The sequence below is a fragment of the Ambystoma mexicanum genome, chromosome 1q (assembly GCF_040938575.1).
Source record: "Ambystoma mexicanum isolate Mex_15411 chromosome 1q, UKY_AmexF1_1, whole genome shotgun sequence".
Classification (NCBI taxonomy): Eukaryota; Metazoa; Chordata; class Amphibia; order Caudata; family Ambystomatidae; genus Ambystoma; species Ambystoma mexicanum.
In genome coordinates, this window is record NC_090922.1 from 834,349,587 (window position 1) to 834,367,290 (window position 17,704).

General features: G+C 44.9%; 1 protein-coding gene across 3 annotated transcripts in view; it reads right to left on the bottom strand.

Annotated features, from left to right (window-relative positions):
• Positions 1–3,983: 3,983 nt before the first annotated feature.
• The window catches only part of CEP350 (centrosomal protein 350), a 2,433,119-nt gene continuing 2,419,398 nt past the window's right edge, over positions 3,984–17,704 (bottom strand). For all 3 annotated transcript variants that reach the window (XM_069641456.1, XM_069641455.1, XM_069641457.1), the window contains one exon: positions 3,984–7,626. In XM_069641456.1, coding sequence (XP_069497557.1) covers positions 7,462–7,626 — 165 coding nt within the window. In that variant the 3' untranslated portion in view covers positions 3,984–7,461. The remainder of the gene's footprint in view (positions 7,627–17,704) is intronic.

Genomic DNA, 17,704 nt, shown 5'->3' on the forward strand with positions numbered 1-17,704 from the left:
GATGGGCAGATCCATGAATTACATACAAATAGCAACTTGATACAACGGGAGGTGTGAAGTCGTCGTGAAGCAAGACGCAGACAACAGACTTAAGTTCAAAATAAAATACTTTATTAAATCAAACGGCAGAATGGTAGAAGGCCTAACTTGCCTTGTGCTAAAGTGTAATTTCCCAACTTGAATTAAACTTCGGAAAGTCTGAGTCAAAGAGTTCAACTTAAAAGTCTGTCTGTGTCCAAAACCTATACCTGCGCTGACAACTAAAGCAAGACAGTTGGTAGGCATGTCAGTAATAAAAGAAATAGTGTCTAACTCGAAGTTCTGAGCTTCTTCTTGCTCCCTGCTCTCCTTCAGCTCCCCTTCCTCAAGTGTAAGGAGGTTCCACAAAATGTCTCAAGTTTACCTCTCTCAAGTTCAAGGAAATACAATCCCAACAATTGTCGGGGGTTCCCTTCCCCAAGTTCCAAGCAACACAGTTACAAAACAAAAGGTCTTGAGACTCAGTTCTCAAGACCACACGTGTAGTTCCTCAAGTCTAAGGGTTTGGTTCCCCAAGACTAACTTCAGCACCATAATGTCCTTGTTTTTCAGCATTCAAGGCTCACTGGTCTAAGCGCGGTTGCCAGACCACACAGTCCTCCTGTCACAGGTCACGCAACCAGGAGATCTCTGGGCTCTTCAGCCCCACAGGTTCTTTGGCACTGTCTCCTGTGCACCAGATCACTGTCACTTAATTCCTCTTTATCAGCCTCTTGGCTTTATGTGTTGATTTACACTCCTGGCTTCTCTTTGTCAACCTTGTGGCTTTGGCGTAGCCGCACTGCATTCACTCATAAAAGTTCACTTTTGGGGGGTTGGCGGGGGGATAACAGGAGTTGGTCATGCCCGTGCCTTTTATGGTGCTCTGTCACACTTGTGCCCCTTTCTGTAATTCACTTTCACATGGGCACTTGAGCGGTTCTTTGTTATTTGCTTTGCCCATAAGGTTTTATTCCATTCAAGATTTAATATGTACATATCCTCTCAAGTTTTGAGAAGATAAAATTAGACAAACAACATAGGGAGGATGCTTATAAGGAACAGTGGGGACTGGTTAATGAATTTTATGATTAATGATTGGACAGAGTGTGTGTTACATTATTTGTTATTATTTGAAGGGGTGGGTGTTTGGGTTTTATGTTTTGTCTTTTCTTATGTTTTGTGTTTTTACTAGTTTATTAGATTGCTTACTATTTTATCATTGATTAGTTATTAAATTATTTAGATGATTTGTTTGTTTTGTTTGATCTGATTGCTGATTGTTTCCAATGATGGTTTTTATATTACTATGCGGAATATGTTACTTATGTATTGCTTATTGTTTTTTGAAAATCTAAATAAAGAGATAAAAATAAAAAAATAAAGATTTAATATGTTGCAATCAATATGTTCAGTATCCAATATGCATTTATTTTGCTTAATTTGAAGTTTGTATTCAATATGCATTTGTTTTACTTAATTTGAAATTTCCATTGAGGCCGGTATTCAATAATTGTTTTACTTAAATTCAAGGACCGTTTCTTAATCTCGGTCCGATAGGAGTGCCCCAGTGTTCGAGCACCCTCCTCGACACACAATGGCTTCATGTGGCTCCTCTCGGCGGCTCCCGCTGCTTCCTCTCCACTTCTGAAGCCAGGAAATCCACTTTCATGAGTCCCGCTTGCTTGCTGTGTGTTTCTCTCTGCACGCCGTCACCTTGAATGCCTCTGCCTGGATGCAGGCGGTGTCCTCTTCTTCTGGCTTTCTCGCAGCTCCTGCTGCCTGCTCTCTGTCACAGAGGCTCCCAGACCTGTGGCAATTACACATCCTACTTGCTCTGGGTCCCGCAAGTCCTCTGGGATATATGCTGGTGTCCTGGCTCCTTTTCCGGTCCCACCGTGGCTGCCTCCTCTTAACAAGGGTCCCCTGCTGGTCTCTCCCCCACGGGCCGCCGTGTTGCTCCCTTTGGTGTTCTGTCTCTTATTTTTACACCTGTAACCCCTTACCAGACTGCAGGTGTGGATGTCTAATGAGACATGCCTGACCATAATTAAAAGGACATGCCTGACCCTCACAGCACTTTACAAGCATCTCCCTCATACGAACTAGAGTGGTGAAATGGTGTAGTGTTCACTACTCCTAGTCGCCACTCCGCCGTCCCAGAACTGTCAAGTGTCATCTTTGGGGTAATGAGGGAAACAGCTTTATAGTTACCCATAAATGTCTGGGGAGGGTTAGGATGGTCCTCAAGAGGAAAAGGGGGGAATACCATGTCTCGGCTGTGTGTACTCCACAGTAGTTAGTCTACACAGTGTGTAGACAGTAGTTTTTGCACGGGTCGCCAGACCCACCAGACACGAGCAGCAGGTCACAGGCCGCCGCACCCCTCCGTGCAAAAACTACTGTCTACATGGATAGGGGAGAGGACTCGTATTAATGCAGACAACGCTGCAATAGTAACGAAGAGGGCACTCACCTACATGTCCACAATTCAAGCCCTGATGAATGTTGTCTAACTACCCCTTAACACAGAAACCGGTCGGCTATGAAATGACCTGACCTAGAGGATAATAAGATCACCCAGAGTCAGTGCATTTGGACTATGGACCCCCAAACCAACTAACCCCGAGGGTCCCACCTTTACGAAAGAATCGAGAGAGAAAGATTCACTGAAGAATATCCTTTGTTCTTCTTTTTTTAACACTTCTGCACCTGCCTGACAGAGAAAACCCATTAAAGATTCCAGTTCTTTTCATCTAGAAAGCAGCAGACACATGGCCCAACATGTGTTTTTTAGCATGACACAGTGCACTCACATATGCTTGAAAGCCACGCTAGAGAGACGTGCTCACTCGAATCATCTTTTTTAACAAAGAAACTGTGTGTTTCCTAAGTGTGACTACGTAATAATAAGACACATTACTTTCCCAAATAGGTTGTATGTTGCGATCCCAACTTGCCATGAGTTGTCAGGTTGCCGCCTCACAGTCAATGTATGGGGCAGGGCAAGTCCAACAACCACTTTGGGCTTTACTCTCGTAACAAAGAGAGCAGCATGGATTTGTTCAACATGGAGATAAAGAGCAAAACCAAACACGGGCCTTTCCGGAAATAAAACGGAAATTAATCACGCCACATGCATGTTGAAAGGCCCTTGTCCCTCACGCCAAAGAACAACCAGCGTTCTAGCTGAATGTGAAGATAATGTTCCACCAATCACCATCGAGTTGGGTATACAGGAGAGTGCTGCTAGGATACCCCCCTGGACGCGGGTTCACTCAGAACGGAGTCCCCATATGAGGGGAAAAAAAGATATAAAGAAAATAGGGCTGCTTCCCTTTATCATATGGCTAACCGCCGCAAGTGATCGGTGGTGGTGCAGTCAAAATCTCTTCTCAGCTCTGGAGTTGCTTCTTGAGGGCCTGATATGAATGGGAGTTCAGGCCATTCAAGGGCCCAGAGGTGATCAGATCCTAAGCACTCCAAAGCAGAGTGAATGGGGATCATGTGTAGAGAACTACACGACCTGCAAGTGCTAGTTTTGTGGGCAAAGTATCTTCTGCAACGGGAGAAGATACTTTGCCCACAAAAACTGCAGAGGAAGAGCCAGAGGCCAGCCTGCCTGACGAAAAGATAATAAAGAATTACAAAAAGGACGAGCAAAGAAAATTATTTACAGCTCCTGTGCAGGCGTCTGATCTGTTGGCGCAGAAAAACGGACTGGCAGCCATTGCTGGAAGGTGGAGCCAGCATGCGTCAAGGTCACAACAGCGGGCATGAACTAAATCTGCACCTACATTTAAAATTTGGCGGTTAACTACTCTGCAAGAGGCTCTAGTCCCAGGAATATCTAGGAAATGAGATGGGTTGAAATATACACAGAATTATAAGCTTGTAATGAAACATCTCATTCACCCACCCGCCCAACTCTGTAAAACCAAAAAGCATGACACAGATGGCAGATGAAATTTATAAATCAATATTTATTTACAGCTCTGTTATCTTACAGTAAAATATGCAATATTTACAGGGAAAGCAGAGAAATAAATGAGTCACTTTAACATCTCATAATTACAAAGGTATCTGCAAGACCGGTTGTGCAGGGACTGCAGATTGAACCTCGCAGTAAAAGGTTCCATGAATGGGCTGTGCATTACCCAACCTTGGAATCCCTTCACCTCATCAAACTCATTTATAAAAGATTTTGTGAGGGCACATTGGTTTTTGACATTTATGATTTACATGTATAAATAGATTTGCATTCTCAGTGTGAGGCAACTTTCTCAACAGTCTAGAGTCCTCCTGCTGGAAGGTGTTTGATACCTAGACATCAATATGAAAGGCAACTGCAATGCTGTCCCTGTAAAGACTCACAAGGCGGTGAGACTCTCTAGAAGGCAAATTTTAACATGGTTGAGAAGTCTCTTACTGGTTGCACTCCGGTGCGGTTGCAGTCTCTACGAGGACTCACACGAACATTACACAGGCTGACAACATACATTGTAAGTAGCAGCTCTCCCTGGATGGAAGATCTCATATATTGGGCCACCCTGTATGAGGGGGAACATTTTCCAGGAATAAAAACAATTCTAACTCCAAGGTGACAGAAATGTGCAATACCCTCTGTGAGATGTTAAAATATCTCTGATGCTGTGGCCCCCCAGAGATGGGGCCGTTCACAGCAAGGATTGCATCCCCTGTACCATCTCAGAAGCACTCTAGCTTTGTAAACAGTGATTCCCAGACTAGAACCACTACTTGCTACAAGTTCTTGATAATGGAACCCCTTCCAATGAAGGGAATAACCAACTGGAAGCAGCTTTTACTGTACAGTCCAAATGCTGTGAAACAAAGCAACAGACAAAGGAAAGGAGTTTCCATGGAAGGCTTCAGCTACTGTGAGACTCCGAGATCCATCACCCCACACAGGAGTGTCCTTCTCTGAAATGTTAACTGTGGCACTTGACCGTACAGATCGGTGCACCCCTCATTGAAAAACCTCAGATTCCACGTCAATCTGTGCGTGCTGCAACAGCAAAACCAGAAATGTCTCTCACATATGTTCTTGGATACTGCGAAACTCTGAAGACTTGGGTGGAAGACATGCTATTCAAGTATTTCAGAAAGCTAAGGACACTTATTTTTACAAAACAGACATTAAATTCAAATATTCTTTGACAATTAGATATTGGCCTGCAAGTCCCTCCATGTGCAAGGTATTGCTAACATCTCTCCTACAACCCTGCACTGTGGCACTGCAATCTTCTTCCTACACTTAAGAGTAGAACAGTCCTATGTCCTTGCCACACACAAGGATTGCCTGAGATCTCAGTTGCAACATACCAAGGTTGCCCTTCAAATCGGTCACTATGGTCCCCCCTCCCCCATGGGTACCAGTCACACATTCAACCTGTCCCAGAGAAACCTGGCATTCCCCTCTTCCCCATATTGACCCTGTATTGAAAACACCATCTCTCCTTGGGCTTGCAGGGATTCTCTTACCATCTTCTCTTCTTCCCCATCCCTTCGGAAATGGCCATAACATCTCTCTGCCAGAGTAAAGTCATGTGATCCTACCACACACCAATGAAGGAGACTGTGAGCGCCTCCTTTTCCTTCATCTGACTCTGCCACTGGGAACTCATCCCACCAATCAGGTAATCACTCCAATCCCAGGGTGACTCTTGGGTTTCTTCTCCCTAAACTCAGAATGATTGTACAATCTATCAATTGAAAGTCACTAGGACCATGCACTCTTTTCTGCACCCCACCCTCCGAGTAGCTCTACAATTTCTTCTGACCCATAATGTAATATTGTGATCATACCTTATGGCGCATACAGTAAAAATGAAATCTATCATTGTAATTGCCAGGAGGACTGTACAGTATTTCTGAATAACCCCATGACGGCCATATGATGGCCACATGAATCTTGTGGAGACACTCACAATGGCTCAATTGCCCTTGCCCCCGATTTCCAGGTTGATCAGGAAATCTGTACTGGTAACCTCAGGATGATCCCACAATATTCCCTCTTGCCCTCAGCATGTCCAGTAATATTGCAACTCAAACCATTGGTTGCTCTGTGATCTCGCTTCCTCAACATTACTACAGCCAAAAGATAACTGTGTAACATTTACCTTACTCATCCTAGGCTGGCTACTGCAAGCAGAAGTTGCACCTTTTCAAGGGAGACTTTGTAATCTCCCTCTCCCCCACCCCCATTCCCAAATATGAACTATTGTGCTGCAGCCTACTCACAAAGACCTTCTGTTTAGATCTCTCGACCTCAAGGGTAACTTTATAACTCTCCCCGACCCTTCCATGCTAACCATGGTGACCCTGCCATCTCCTGCATAACTCAGAGATGGCATGCGCTTTCTCTGCTACACTCAAGAGTCACTTTGGGGCCTCCCCTTTGAAGTGCAGTATCTATACCTGGATATAAATAGCTGGGTGATTTATCTTCTCGCTACCCTTGAGGTCTAACATGCCATCTCACCTCCTGCCCTCTGCGCAGGAAATTTCATTTCCCCATTTGTCACAAAAGCAGCCATTCTCGCTTCCTCTTTCACAAGGTTGCACTCCCCCAACCACCTTCCTACACCCGGTGGCAGGGCAAACTATTTCTCACGCCAAGTGCTGGGCCCATAGCAGCCATTTTGAGGGTGGCCCATACTTTCCCCAGTTACTCTACAATCTTCATTCAGGGCGCGCCAGAAGTTCAGTTTCCCTAGTTAGCCTGGAGTTTCCTCAGACACCCCTCACAATGGCTCCAGAAAACACTTCCACCCAAAAGGTAACTTTGTGATCTTTCTGGACTCTCTGCCCAGCCCCTCAAAGTCTTCTCCCCTGCCATTTAGAATGACTCTGCGGATTACACCCTTTCCTGATAATGGCTTTAACGTTAATAAATAATTATAATATTAGCAAATGTAAAAAGAACACACTATAGTCAATACCCACAGCAATCAACAATGCCACACAACCCCAGTACACACTCAGTCACTACTTCATCTGCAATAAGCAGATATTGTAAACCCTGGGACTGTTGGTGGACCTCTCTTGCATGATAGTCATCTATGGCTCTGTGATTAATCTTTGAATACACATTTCTTCTACATGTTTTAGGCTCACCGATGAAAGCCAGGGCAAAATCTGGAGAGCTGTTTATTACAAGCAAATGTGTTTAACCAATATGTTGCTTACATCAGTCAGCCGTGGCCAGATACAGAACGTGTGCATAGCACTGTGGCCATTAGGTGTACACACTGCGCTTTCTCCCACTGGGACACCCACTGAGGCTGCTGAAACTACCAAGAAGCACTCTGCCTGCTGTGCTGCAACCTGTAGCCAGCACAGATGAGCTAAGGCTTACAGAGGAGAGTGTGCATGAGTACCATAATTGCAGAGTGATCAGAGTGACGTGAAAACAGACAGAAGTCACACCAGAAGCGATTTGATCTGCTTCTCCTGAATCTCGTGCAGGACTCTGACAGTATCCCGGAGTAAGGCCTCGAAGATGCCATCTGCTAGCTGCATCTTTACACAAAGTTCATCCTCATCATAATTCACCCACTGGGCCTCTTCTTCATGCAACTCCTGGACCTGTGAACAAACAGAAGGGACATGTTAGCCAAATAGAAGTGAAGTGAGAGATCTTCACAGACCCAAAGAGGGCCCTTCACTAAAACTAGCAATGAAGCAATGTCTGCAACTCCCTCAGTCTCACCAATCCCTGTCCCACATCCAGGAAACAATCAAGACACCTCAGCACAAGTAAAAAGCAAGATAAGCGAGATCCCACAGTCAAACAAGTAAGCGCTACATCTGCTGCCATAGACTCCTAATCAATTAAGTGACGACTCCACCACCCTACCCCAGCTGAAACCTAGGTATATGGAAGACACCAGCTACATTACAGGACCGTGGCGGGAGCATTCCATGCCAACCCAGACTAGACGTTACATTTAAATAAAGTTTGTTTAAACTTTCTAAATTGCATAGGTTAATAGTTTAACCAGTGACTATTCCCCTTTCAACTTTCTAACGTCCCTGGATTGCCTGAACCCACACTGCCTTCGGCAGGATCACGCCTACGTATCGGAGCATTTGTTTGCCTGGGTCTGAAAGATAAAGCAGTATCAATGACCGCACACCATTTCAACTTAACTCCTGAAGTATTGCGGCCCTTGAGCAGGTTACCCGGCTAAACCCCACAGACGCTGTTCATCCTTTAACTGCAGTACTAACAGCTCCAAGTGAAAAATTTCAACGTTTACTGCTTTACCGTCTCTACCCTAGACTCATGATACAAGCCTTGGTTGAATGGTGACATTGAAGCAAGACATGCATTGGACCAGATAGAGAGAGGGGAGAGCAGTGCTTAATTTGCAAACAAATAAGTGCCAGGGCACAAATATTTTCAACCATGCCTGTGGCACAACGGGGCACGCAGCTCCCAGTCCACTGTTGCCACCACCAATGGGCTGCTCCCCACAATGTCAGGTTATTTGGAGTTAAAGCTGTAACTCTGACTGGCTCATCAGGGTTGATGGATACACTACTCAAGGTATATGTGCATTTTACAGATATCAATCAACCTAACTCAAAATGCTTGTTGTATCTTTAAGTACAGGAAATATTTAAGTGCTTTTTAAAACACATCATTGTTTTACACACGTGGCTCTCATTCTATAGGTGGAACATGTCGACCCATCTATACACAGAAAAAGAGGAAATGTGCTTTCCACCTATAGAAAATTGATGAGCAAATTCAGGAAAAACCAAAACTGAACTAATGAACTTCCCTGCAGCAATATCCTTCTGTATAGGTTGGTACTAATAACAGCCACTGCTCTTGGGCATTGACCTATTCCCTGACCTTTTCCCTGTATTGGTGCTGCAGGCATGGTCACTGTCCTGTCCACAAGCACAGGGATTTGTTGCCACCTTCCAACTAATTGTTCTCCCTGGAAACTGAAAACGTGCATTGCCCTCCCCACCTGAATCATCAGTTTCATTAATAACAATGAGCTGGCCCGAATGCAGAGACCCTAGCCATTGCGCACTGTAGTTGATTGATGTTTGTCTATGAAGACTGACAGTTGAAACAATAAAGTTGCCAAAACACCACATCAAAATCAAACTGAGTTTGAGACAATAAGTGCCAGGGCTCAAAGATTAGTGCGGGGGCTGAGCTCCCCACAAATTAGTCACTCTTTTCCGATAATTAGTGCTTAATTTGTGGGGGTGTTATTTCTGACCAGCAGCACTTCATCGTCTCATACTCAGTTTTATTAGGATGTGGTGTTTTGGTAACTACATTATTTTAACTGCAAGTCACATAATAAACACCTATAGACTCAGAGCAAAATGTAAATTATGGTTGTGTTTAAAGACGCACTTAAACATTTGTCTCATGTCAAGACACAAGGAGTATGTTATTTTATGTGTATGTTGATTGGTATTTGTAAATTACACGTCTGCCATAGTGAGTACATCCATGAACCACACTAAGCCGTTGGGAGTTGCAGTGTTAACCCCATACATGTTGACAGAATTGGGAGCAGCAGTGGCAACATTGGACGGCGAGCTGCTCATCCCGAAGTGTCATGGGCGTGTAACAAAATATATGAGCCCAAGCACTTATTTTTTCACAAATTAAGCACTGAACCATCCTTTATATATAAGAGACGATATGTTCACCATTGAATTATGAAACCTAAATAAACTATAAGAATAGGAGACACTTCACTCCTCAGGGGACATCGCAATTCATGCCATTTGTTAGCCTTGACAGGACCATTGGTCGAAACACGTGTTGGCTGTGAAATTGTGTGCACATTGATCAACTTTTGAGGACTTTAACACTCAAGAACCCATTGTATAAACAGTTTTGTGACTATTAAACACAAAATGAATCTATGTAGTCTATACCATAACTCTGAAGTGATTATAACAGAACAAGCGCAGTCGAACAGGGTACAAGTGTGTTACCTTATATTTATAACGATGTTATATGCTTGTCAAACTAATTAACGACAAAAAATGCTTCTATTGTACTGACAGCAGTTATTAGGATAGAAAACTGTGGGTTCATGGGTGGCAACTTTTGAATTTCCACTACAGCGGCAGCAATACATCCACTTGCGCCCTGAATATAACCAACCAATCAGCCCAACCCATGCTCTGGCCACACACATTTTATAGCACTTGTTTTTTTAAATAAGGAATTGCAAAAAGTCATACGATTAACAACCCGTTTTGAATAAATAACATCTCAGCAACGGTCCCTCAACCTGCTGAGCTACCCTGGTAGCCTTCATCTGTAGAGCAAGCCTATGGATCCCTTAATGTACTAAAAATCACTGCATTACCAACATTATTTTGGGTGCACCGCTGCCATGGACGCGATTTCAAGTGGAACTTATTTACAGTGTGGAGTTTTGAAAGAAGTCGAATGAAAGAAATTGCACAATTTTTAAACTATTATTTTGAACATTTCCTTTTAGCTGATTTCAAATGCCAACCCCCGGCCACTCGGAACTCCGCCCCCTCCTGCAAACTCTGCCCCTAGCCTGGCCCCTCTGGGATCCCCCCTTTACATTGTTTCCATTTCCACCACTGAGTAACAGAACATAAAAAGTGAGAACTCGATTGTTGGAGGAAGGAATTCCTGCTTCGAACATGCATAGTGTCATTTCCAAAGGTGATTGTAGGGAAAGGAGGTCACCATACATACAAACATTTAATTTCAGACGGTGAACGATCTGCTCAACTGAGCCAGAACAAATCGGAATTAAAGTTAGTTGTGGTGTAAGCGAAATTATTTTTAAAACAAAACAGCATTTTGCTGAGACAGTTAAAACTAGCCCTTTTATACGCTATGTTTCTTGCATAGATCAACAGTAATGGGGGCTTTCCAAGTGTTATCTGTAAAGGGCAAATGTGGATTTACCGCCTAAAATGTAAAAGAAAATCATGGTTACACTTGGAGCAACCAATACTCAGTCACAACTTCAAATAATGGCAGAGCCAACTCTGCTTTTTCATCCTTTCATGGTTGAGAACATAAGTACCATTAAACCGGATAGTAAGAATGCCTGTTAGTGCAGTGTTTAGAAGTGGGTGGAACACACCGTGAAGTCCTTTATAAAATGGGGTAAGTACAATTGTATGCGCATCGTGAAGAAACGTGCACTGGGTAGGATTGGTAACTGTGTGCGTCTGTCACTGCATGTATCTGTGTAATTGTGCTGCTGTGTTATGCTACTTGTGTATCTTGATAAGTGCTAATACGCATCAACGAGCGCCCCTATTAATGCCAGTGAGCTTGTGCATGCCTCTTGCAGTGTGCCTGCCACTTTTGTGAGAGTGTGCATATCTGTGTGTGCCTGCTCACGTCACTGTGAGCGCCACACATCAGTGGTGGTGATTGCATGCCACTATGTACCTCTCGGTTTCTGTCTTTGACGGAATCCTCTCTGGTACAGGGTTCTTGGACGGCAGGCAAGGGAATCTATGTTTTTTGCTTCATCCCTATTTGGGATCCTAAGCTGAGCCCTGCTCATAACACTGAATACCACATATTGCTCAGCTGTTCCACGCTGCGCCATAGCCCTGTTTAATTACAGAAAACACAGGCTGATTACTGCGGTGAGTGCAGTGACACAGGGAAAGCTGTGTTCTCAGGTAATGAGTGGCGTGGCTACAGTCGTGGGCATGTCCCTGAAGAGGTGTGAATGGTGGGTGATTGGAGGGGGCATGCTGTGGGGGTCAATGACAAAGGAATCGTGTTCATGTTCCTTCAGTGTTGATCGTACAGTTGTAAAACACACTGTTGGGGGATTGAGAGGAGAAAAGGCAAGGCCCTGGTATGGGGTTTGTATTTGGGTGTGGATAGGCCAGTAGGGAGTGGGGGTGGGTGGAGCCGGTGAGGAACATAGATTTTTTCTTACACTTAGATCACTGGTGTTGCTCATTCCAGAAGGACTTAAATCACGTCATTCCAGAGGATAAGTACCCATTTGAATATTAGTCCAGTCACCCTCACAAGGAGTCCAAAGCACAATGGTAGGTAAGTCTCCTCTGAACAGCAACACCACAACCTGCGTTTCTGCCTTGTTGGGCACCATCTCCAGCCATCTTCAGCCTCTGCAGGTTGGATTACTGCAACAGCCTCTTTCTTAATTTGCCTTCCTCAACTCTCTGACCCTCTACAACTAATCCAGAACAGGACTGCAAGTCTTATCCTTGGCCTCAAGCCCAGGGTCCGTATCTCTCCAGCCCTGAAATCTCTTTATTGACTCCCAGTGGCTGCAAGAATCAAGTTCAAGACCCCCTGAATCGTCCACAAGCCTTTCTGGGGCCAGGGCCCACACTACATCCAACTCACTTCCAAAACACCTTCTTAGCTCCTAGTGGCAGCAAGGATCAAGTTCAAGAAACTTTGCATTGTCCACAGGGCTTTCTGGGGCCTGGGACCACACTACCTCAAACTCTCTCTTCCTAACTATCTTCCTTCTCAAGCTCTTCGCTCCTCCACCTCCAACTCTGAGGGTCAGTCGCTTTTCCAGGCAAAGCGCTGGCGGCGGATCTCTTTCTTCAGCTGGGGCCTCCCTCTGGAACAGCCTCCCTGCCTCTCTGAAACTTGAGCAGAACCATTTGCAGTTACGGAAACAACTCAAGACCTTTCTCTTTGCTTCTGCCTTCTATCTTCCTCTCTCTTCCTGATCACCTCAATGCACTGGTCACCCTCTGAATTGGGGGCCAGGTCCCTTCCTGGCCAGCTGCAATCCTGCATTGCCTCTTGGCTCCCCTGCAATTGAGGTCTGTATCTAAAGCCCGACAGTCTACTCTCTTGCACTTACTTGCCACCCGTTGTCTGCACTTACTAGTACCCGCACTTGCCACCCTTTGGCTGCACTCTTGTTTCTCCTTTGTCCCACACTTCTCCACCACCCCCCCCTCACACTTCTCCCCTCCCCCTTCCCTGCACTTGCACAATCTGCATGACACAAGGCCTAGTAACATCGTTGTTTTCGACTGCCTTTTTTTGTCTCCCCCTCCTTGTCTTGTCACCGCTAGAAACACTTTTGTACAGGCGCATTATAAATGCCTTGTCATATCTCCAATTGGCTGTGTTAAAAATGTATATTCTCACACTTATTCTTCCAGATGCTCTCCCTGCTTCCACTAGATCCTCACCACTGCTGCTCATTTTCTTAGCATACACCCCCTACAATACCAGTCAGCCCCCACACCAGTCACCCCAGCCCCCACACCAGCCACTCGCTCGGCTTGCCCTCTCATCCCATTGGCCCATCTCCATATGGAGTCACTCCTTACCCCTCCGATCTCCTTCCTGGCCTCCTTCATTCCTCTGGAGCGTTCTTCTATGTCAAATCAGCCAGCTCCCTCTATTGAGCCTTCCCAGACATGAATGCCTTTGTCCAAATCCCCTCTACTCCAGCTCCTTGCGGCCCTCACCAGTCTCCTGCTCAGCCGGATACTGCACTCAACCGGTCACTATCTATCATCATTCGGCTCCCCTCTCACCCCCTTCCTTCCCATCTCCTTGCCTAGACAACGGTCGGATCTGACAGCTCCCCCTTCAGCGTCCCCGCTAGCTCTAGTCATGCGAGAATTAGCCTTTCTCCTTTAGCCTCCCCTTTCCAAACTCTACCCCCCTTCACTCCTCGTGGCAGGTGCCATTTTGACACAAGGTTATATCCCTGCTGCCCTAACACTAAATGTCCTGGTATGAATTTTATATGTAGTTAATATTATGATAATATTAACTGATATTAACTGTATCAGAGATGCCACGGGGCAGTGACCAGCTAAAACAGAGCTTAATTCTTTAAAAACTCCCCCATACTCACTCTCCCCCCCCCTCCTACAGATCACTATGTCTAGCCCGCCACACCTCATCTCTCAACCTACAACTCTTCCACCTTGGGATGTTCACTAAGCCCATGGTCCACTTTACCATCCCTCTTCTTGCCCTTCTCTGGTGCTCATATTCCCCTTAACTCACCATCATCTCCTCCCTTCCACCGGAACCATTAGACATGCCCTGTATCATATATGCAGGGCACTGTAGCTGTGCTCGCCCCAAACAAACCACGCCTGCAGCATAATAACTCAAACCATAAACCAAACGATCTAGGTCTTTTGCATCTACTTGTCTTAATTCTCTGTAGTTTAGGGCATGCCGTCTCAGCATAGTCCCAATGCTGCTATTGGTGCTCCTCATGAGTTTGGCACCTCCTCCTGTAGTCCACCAGTTGAACTCTGCTCTTTAATGTCAGATTGCCCATGCATTCCCTGGCCACACAACAGTACTAAGTAGGTTGTTCCTTGCTGACTCTCACTCCGCCATATCAGTGACACACATCTCAGACTCCCCTCTTGTTTCTACCATAGTCCTCTACCATGGGCCTGTGCCAGTGTTTTCATCTGTTCCACAAACTGGTATGCTGCTTCTGTGACTGAAGAAGTGAAGTCTGTTTGCATAAATAATTCACTGTTTTGCAGGCACAAGCTCTGCCTTTGTCTCACAGCTTAAACTGCTACTAAGTTATGGCCTTGCTGTACTGCCATGAGATCTGGCTAGAAACTCACCCTTGCACTTTCATAAGACACATTTCTTTTTCTCTTCATCCATCTTCATATTATTTCATTAATCCCTCCAGCACCATACCGTACCCAGTCATCTATCAATTATTTATTCACACATCCTCCTTAGCCCTGGTGTTCGCATTGTAATAATGACTGTGTCCTAGTGGGCTGTGGGTCTAGTACTTTACATATGTTTTTTAGATTGTGTAAATAGCTCCCCAGATGGTCTTCTAGGTGTAATCTAATTATCTGATAACTGTGTTTTGGGAGTCCTTTATTTAAGTAGCTTCTTTAATGTTTTTTTTTTCACTAAGCCTCTGGCGTTCAATATATTTTATGGTGTTGGTTTGCACCTGTACGTAGGATGTTCCATAGACTTTGCTGTTTTTGTTACTTGTACAACCTGTTTGTATTGATGGTGTTTTGTTTTTTTTCCTGCGCCCATCAGCCTTCGGGTACCTTGGTGCGCATTGTAAATTATTAAGCATGAACATAGTACACCAATCTGCATTTGTATTAATTCCTCCTTCCCTCCTGATCCCTCTCTGCACTCTGTCTGCCGTCCTTTTGACATTTTCCCACCTGCATAAGTGGGTCAGTGTACATCAACACTCAAAAATCCACAGTCAAACCATTGTCTTTCAATGTTTGTGTAGAGGTGGAGCCAAGTACCCCCACCCAAAGCTCCTCCCCCATGATGCCTATATGTTGGGAGCCAGAATGTGAAACATGTGCATTGCCAGTAAGAATACCTATATCGAAGAGAATCCGGAAAGTAAGATTCCCATTGAGAAAGCTGTACACGCATACACGACAATATGATGGCCATTTGAATGAAATCCTGGAAGAAGTTGGAAAACTGAGAAAAAGGGAAGCATGGTGACGTCTTGGAGAGCAGAATTGATGCACCCAGAAGAGATGCAGAGACGAGTGAACATAAGCATTCTATAAGCTCTAAAGAGGAGGTGTTAAAGATGAGCAACATTTCGGGATCGGAATGAAGATGTTCATGCTACAGAAATAATTAAGTTATCGAGTCATTTTAGAAGTGTACAGTCTCAGCAACGCAAGTAGACAAAGTATTCTTTATGGCTGGCTATGTAGTGAATAGATTGTGGTGATGCGCCAACATGTATATATAGGAAATGTAAAGACTATGGATGGTTCCACTACATACTTTAGCAGAGCTGGATTCCATGAGCAGAAAGATGTTTTCAGTGTGTCGCAGTTAGAAATTGAAAACTGAACCATGGAGGTGGATCAGAGAAAGGTTTGGTTGGATCAACACCAAGAAGTCTAGGCCACCTTGGGCCTGGATGTGTGTACACACAATTACAGAACGTGTGAAAAGAACAAACCTTCTATCTTAAGTGGGAGGCAAGAACATCGAAGATGTCAGAGGTTCGTCAAATAGTAATATTTTAAATGCAGTAAGACTCGAAAGCATGGTCTACAGTCACGTGGCCAGATGAAAATAGACACTATGAACTGTATCGAAACCTAGAAGACAGAGTATGCTATATTCCCTCATATTCTCCAGCACAGAGAACATTTCCAAGGCCGAGTTCAAAGCCTTAATTAACTAGTAGGCTGCAAGTGTGATGATGGATGCCAGGGCTAATTTGTGGGAAGCTATGGTTATTACCAGCCCACCAGCACCTGGGTGCCAGCCTGCGTGCTACTTGCGTAGGTGGAATATTACAGAGAGGTACAAGGGTGGCAACCAATTATAGAGGTACACGTAATACAGAGCCCTATAGTTTGTATAACCAATGGGACATTGTGTATTTGATGACGTTCGTAGTGACCTGCACTAGAGGAGGGCTTAGTTGCCCCACCTGATGTTAGAGACCCAATCGCCTTCCCTGACCAGTATGGAACATATACCTAGATGTTCCTTGTAAGCCTATCACCATTCCAAATAGGTTTTTGTAGTTTGCAACGTACGTAGACGTCAATAGGGACGAGTTTGTAGTATACAACCTGCTTTTTTATGTGTCGAGTGTGAAGATAGTGCAAAAGCATTGATGTTCGTTGTAACTCCGGGTTTTAGATAATTGACATTAAAACAGTCACACTTTTCCAACTTCCTGAGTCAGTTTTGATTATTGATATTTGAGTAATATTCTGCATCTCCATCTGTCTCTAAGTATTGCTACCTCGTCTTAAAGGGCTGGGCTGGATGCCCCAGTTCACGTGGTAGCAGAGCTGATGGTTAAAAGTCCATCGATCTAGTAAGCTTTGGGGTCCGCGGTAATATCGGATGTCCTCCGCCATTTAACTGGAAGAACGCGAGGCTCCGTTTAGATAGCGGTCGTTAGTTTAAAAACCTTGCAAGTGCAGGTGGGACAGGTCCCTCGTTTTCAAGCAGAATCCCTTCACGACATCTACAGGAAGCTGAGCGGACTGATGGCTGAAGGGGCTGGTTTGAGGAGGAGAAGATCCCGAGGGTCGGAAGTCAAAAACGCAAATGGTGATTAGGCTGACTAAGGTGGCAAACTGAATGAGTATCGAGTGGGAAGAGTGATAAGGAACAAGTTACTTACCTGTAACTGTTGTTCTCCAGCATGGGTCTGGCATGGATTCACATGCTCATGAATATTCCCCGTCGTCAGGCTGGGAATCCTCGGTAAAGAAAAATCAGTATCAGTTTCGTTTCTGATCTGTCTTTCGTAGTAGTAACCAATCACTGATCTCTGCGTCATACTGACCACAGCCAATGACTGCCATCTCCCTAAGCCCCGCCTCTAGCAGCCATCTTCAGATTTGGTAGCACATGAAGTGGCAGTATGACCAAGTGAAGAGCCGCAGAGGGGTAGGCGGGAGGGTTCGCATGTGAATCCATGCCAGACCCATGCTGGAGAACAACAGTTACAGGTAAGTAACTTGTTCCTTCTCCAGCATGGGGTCTGGCATGGATTCACATGCTCATGAATAAAAGAATACATAGCAGTACACACATGCACAACCACGGGAGGTGGCAACAGGCTCAACATTAAGCAATACAACAACTCAACATTAAGCATCTCTTGCCTTCTCACCAGGCTCACCTTAGGCGAAC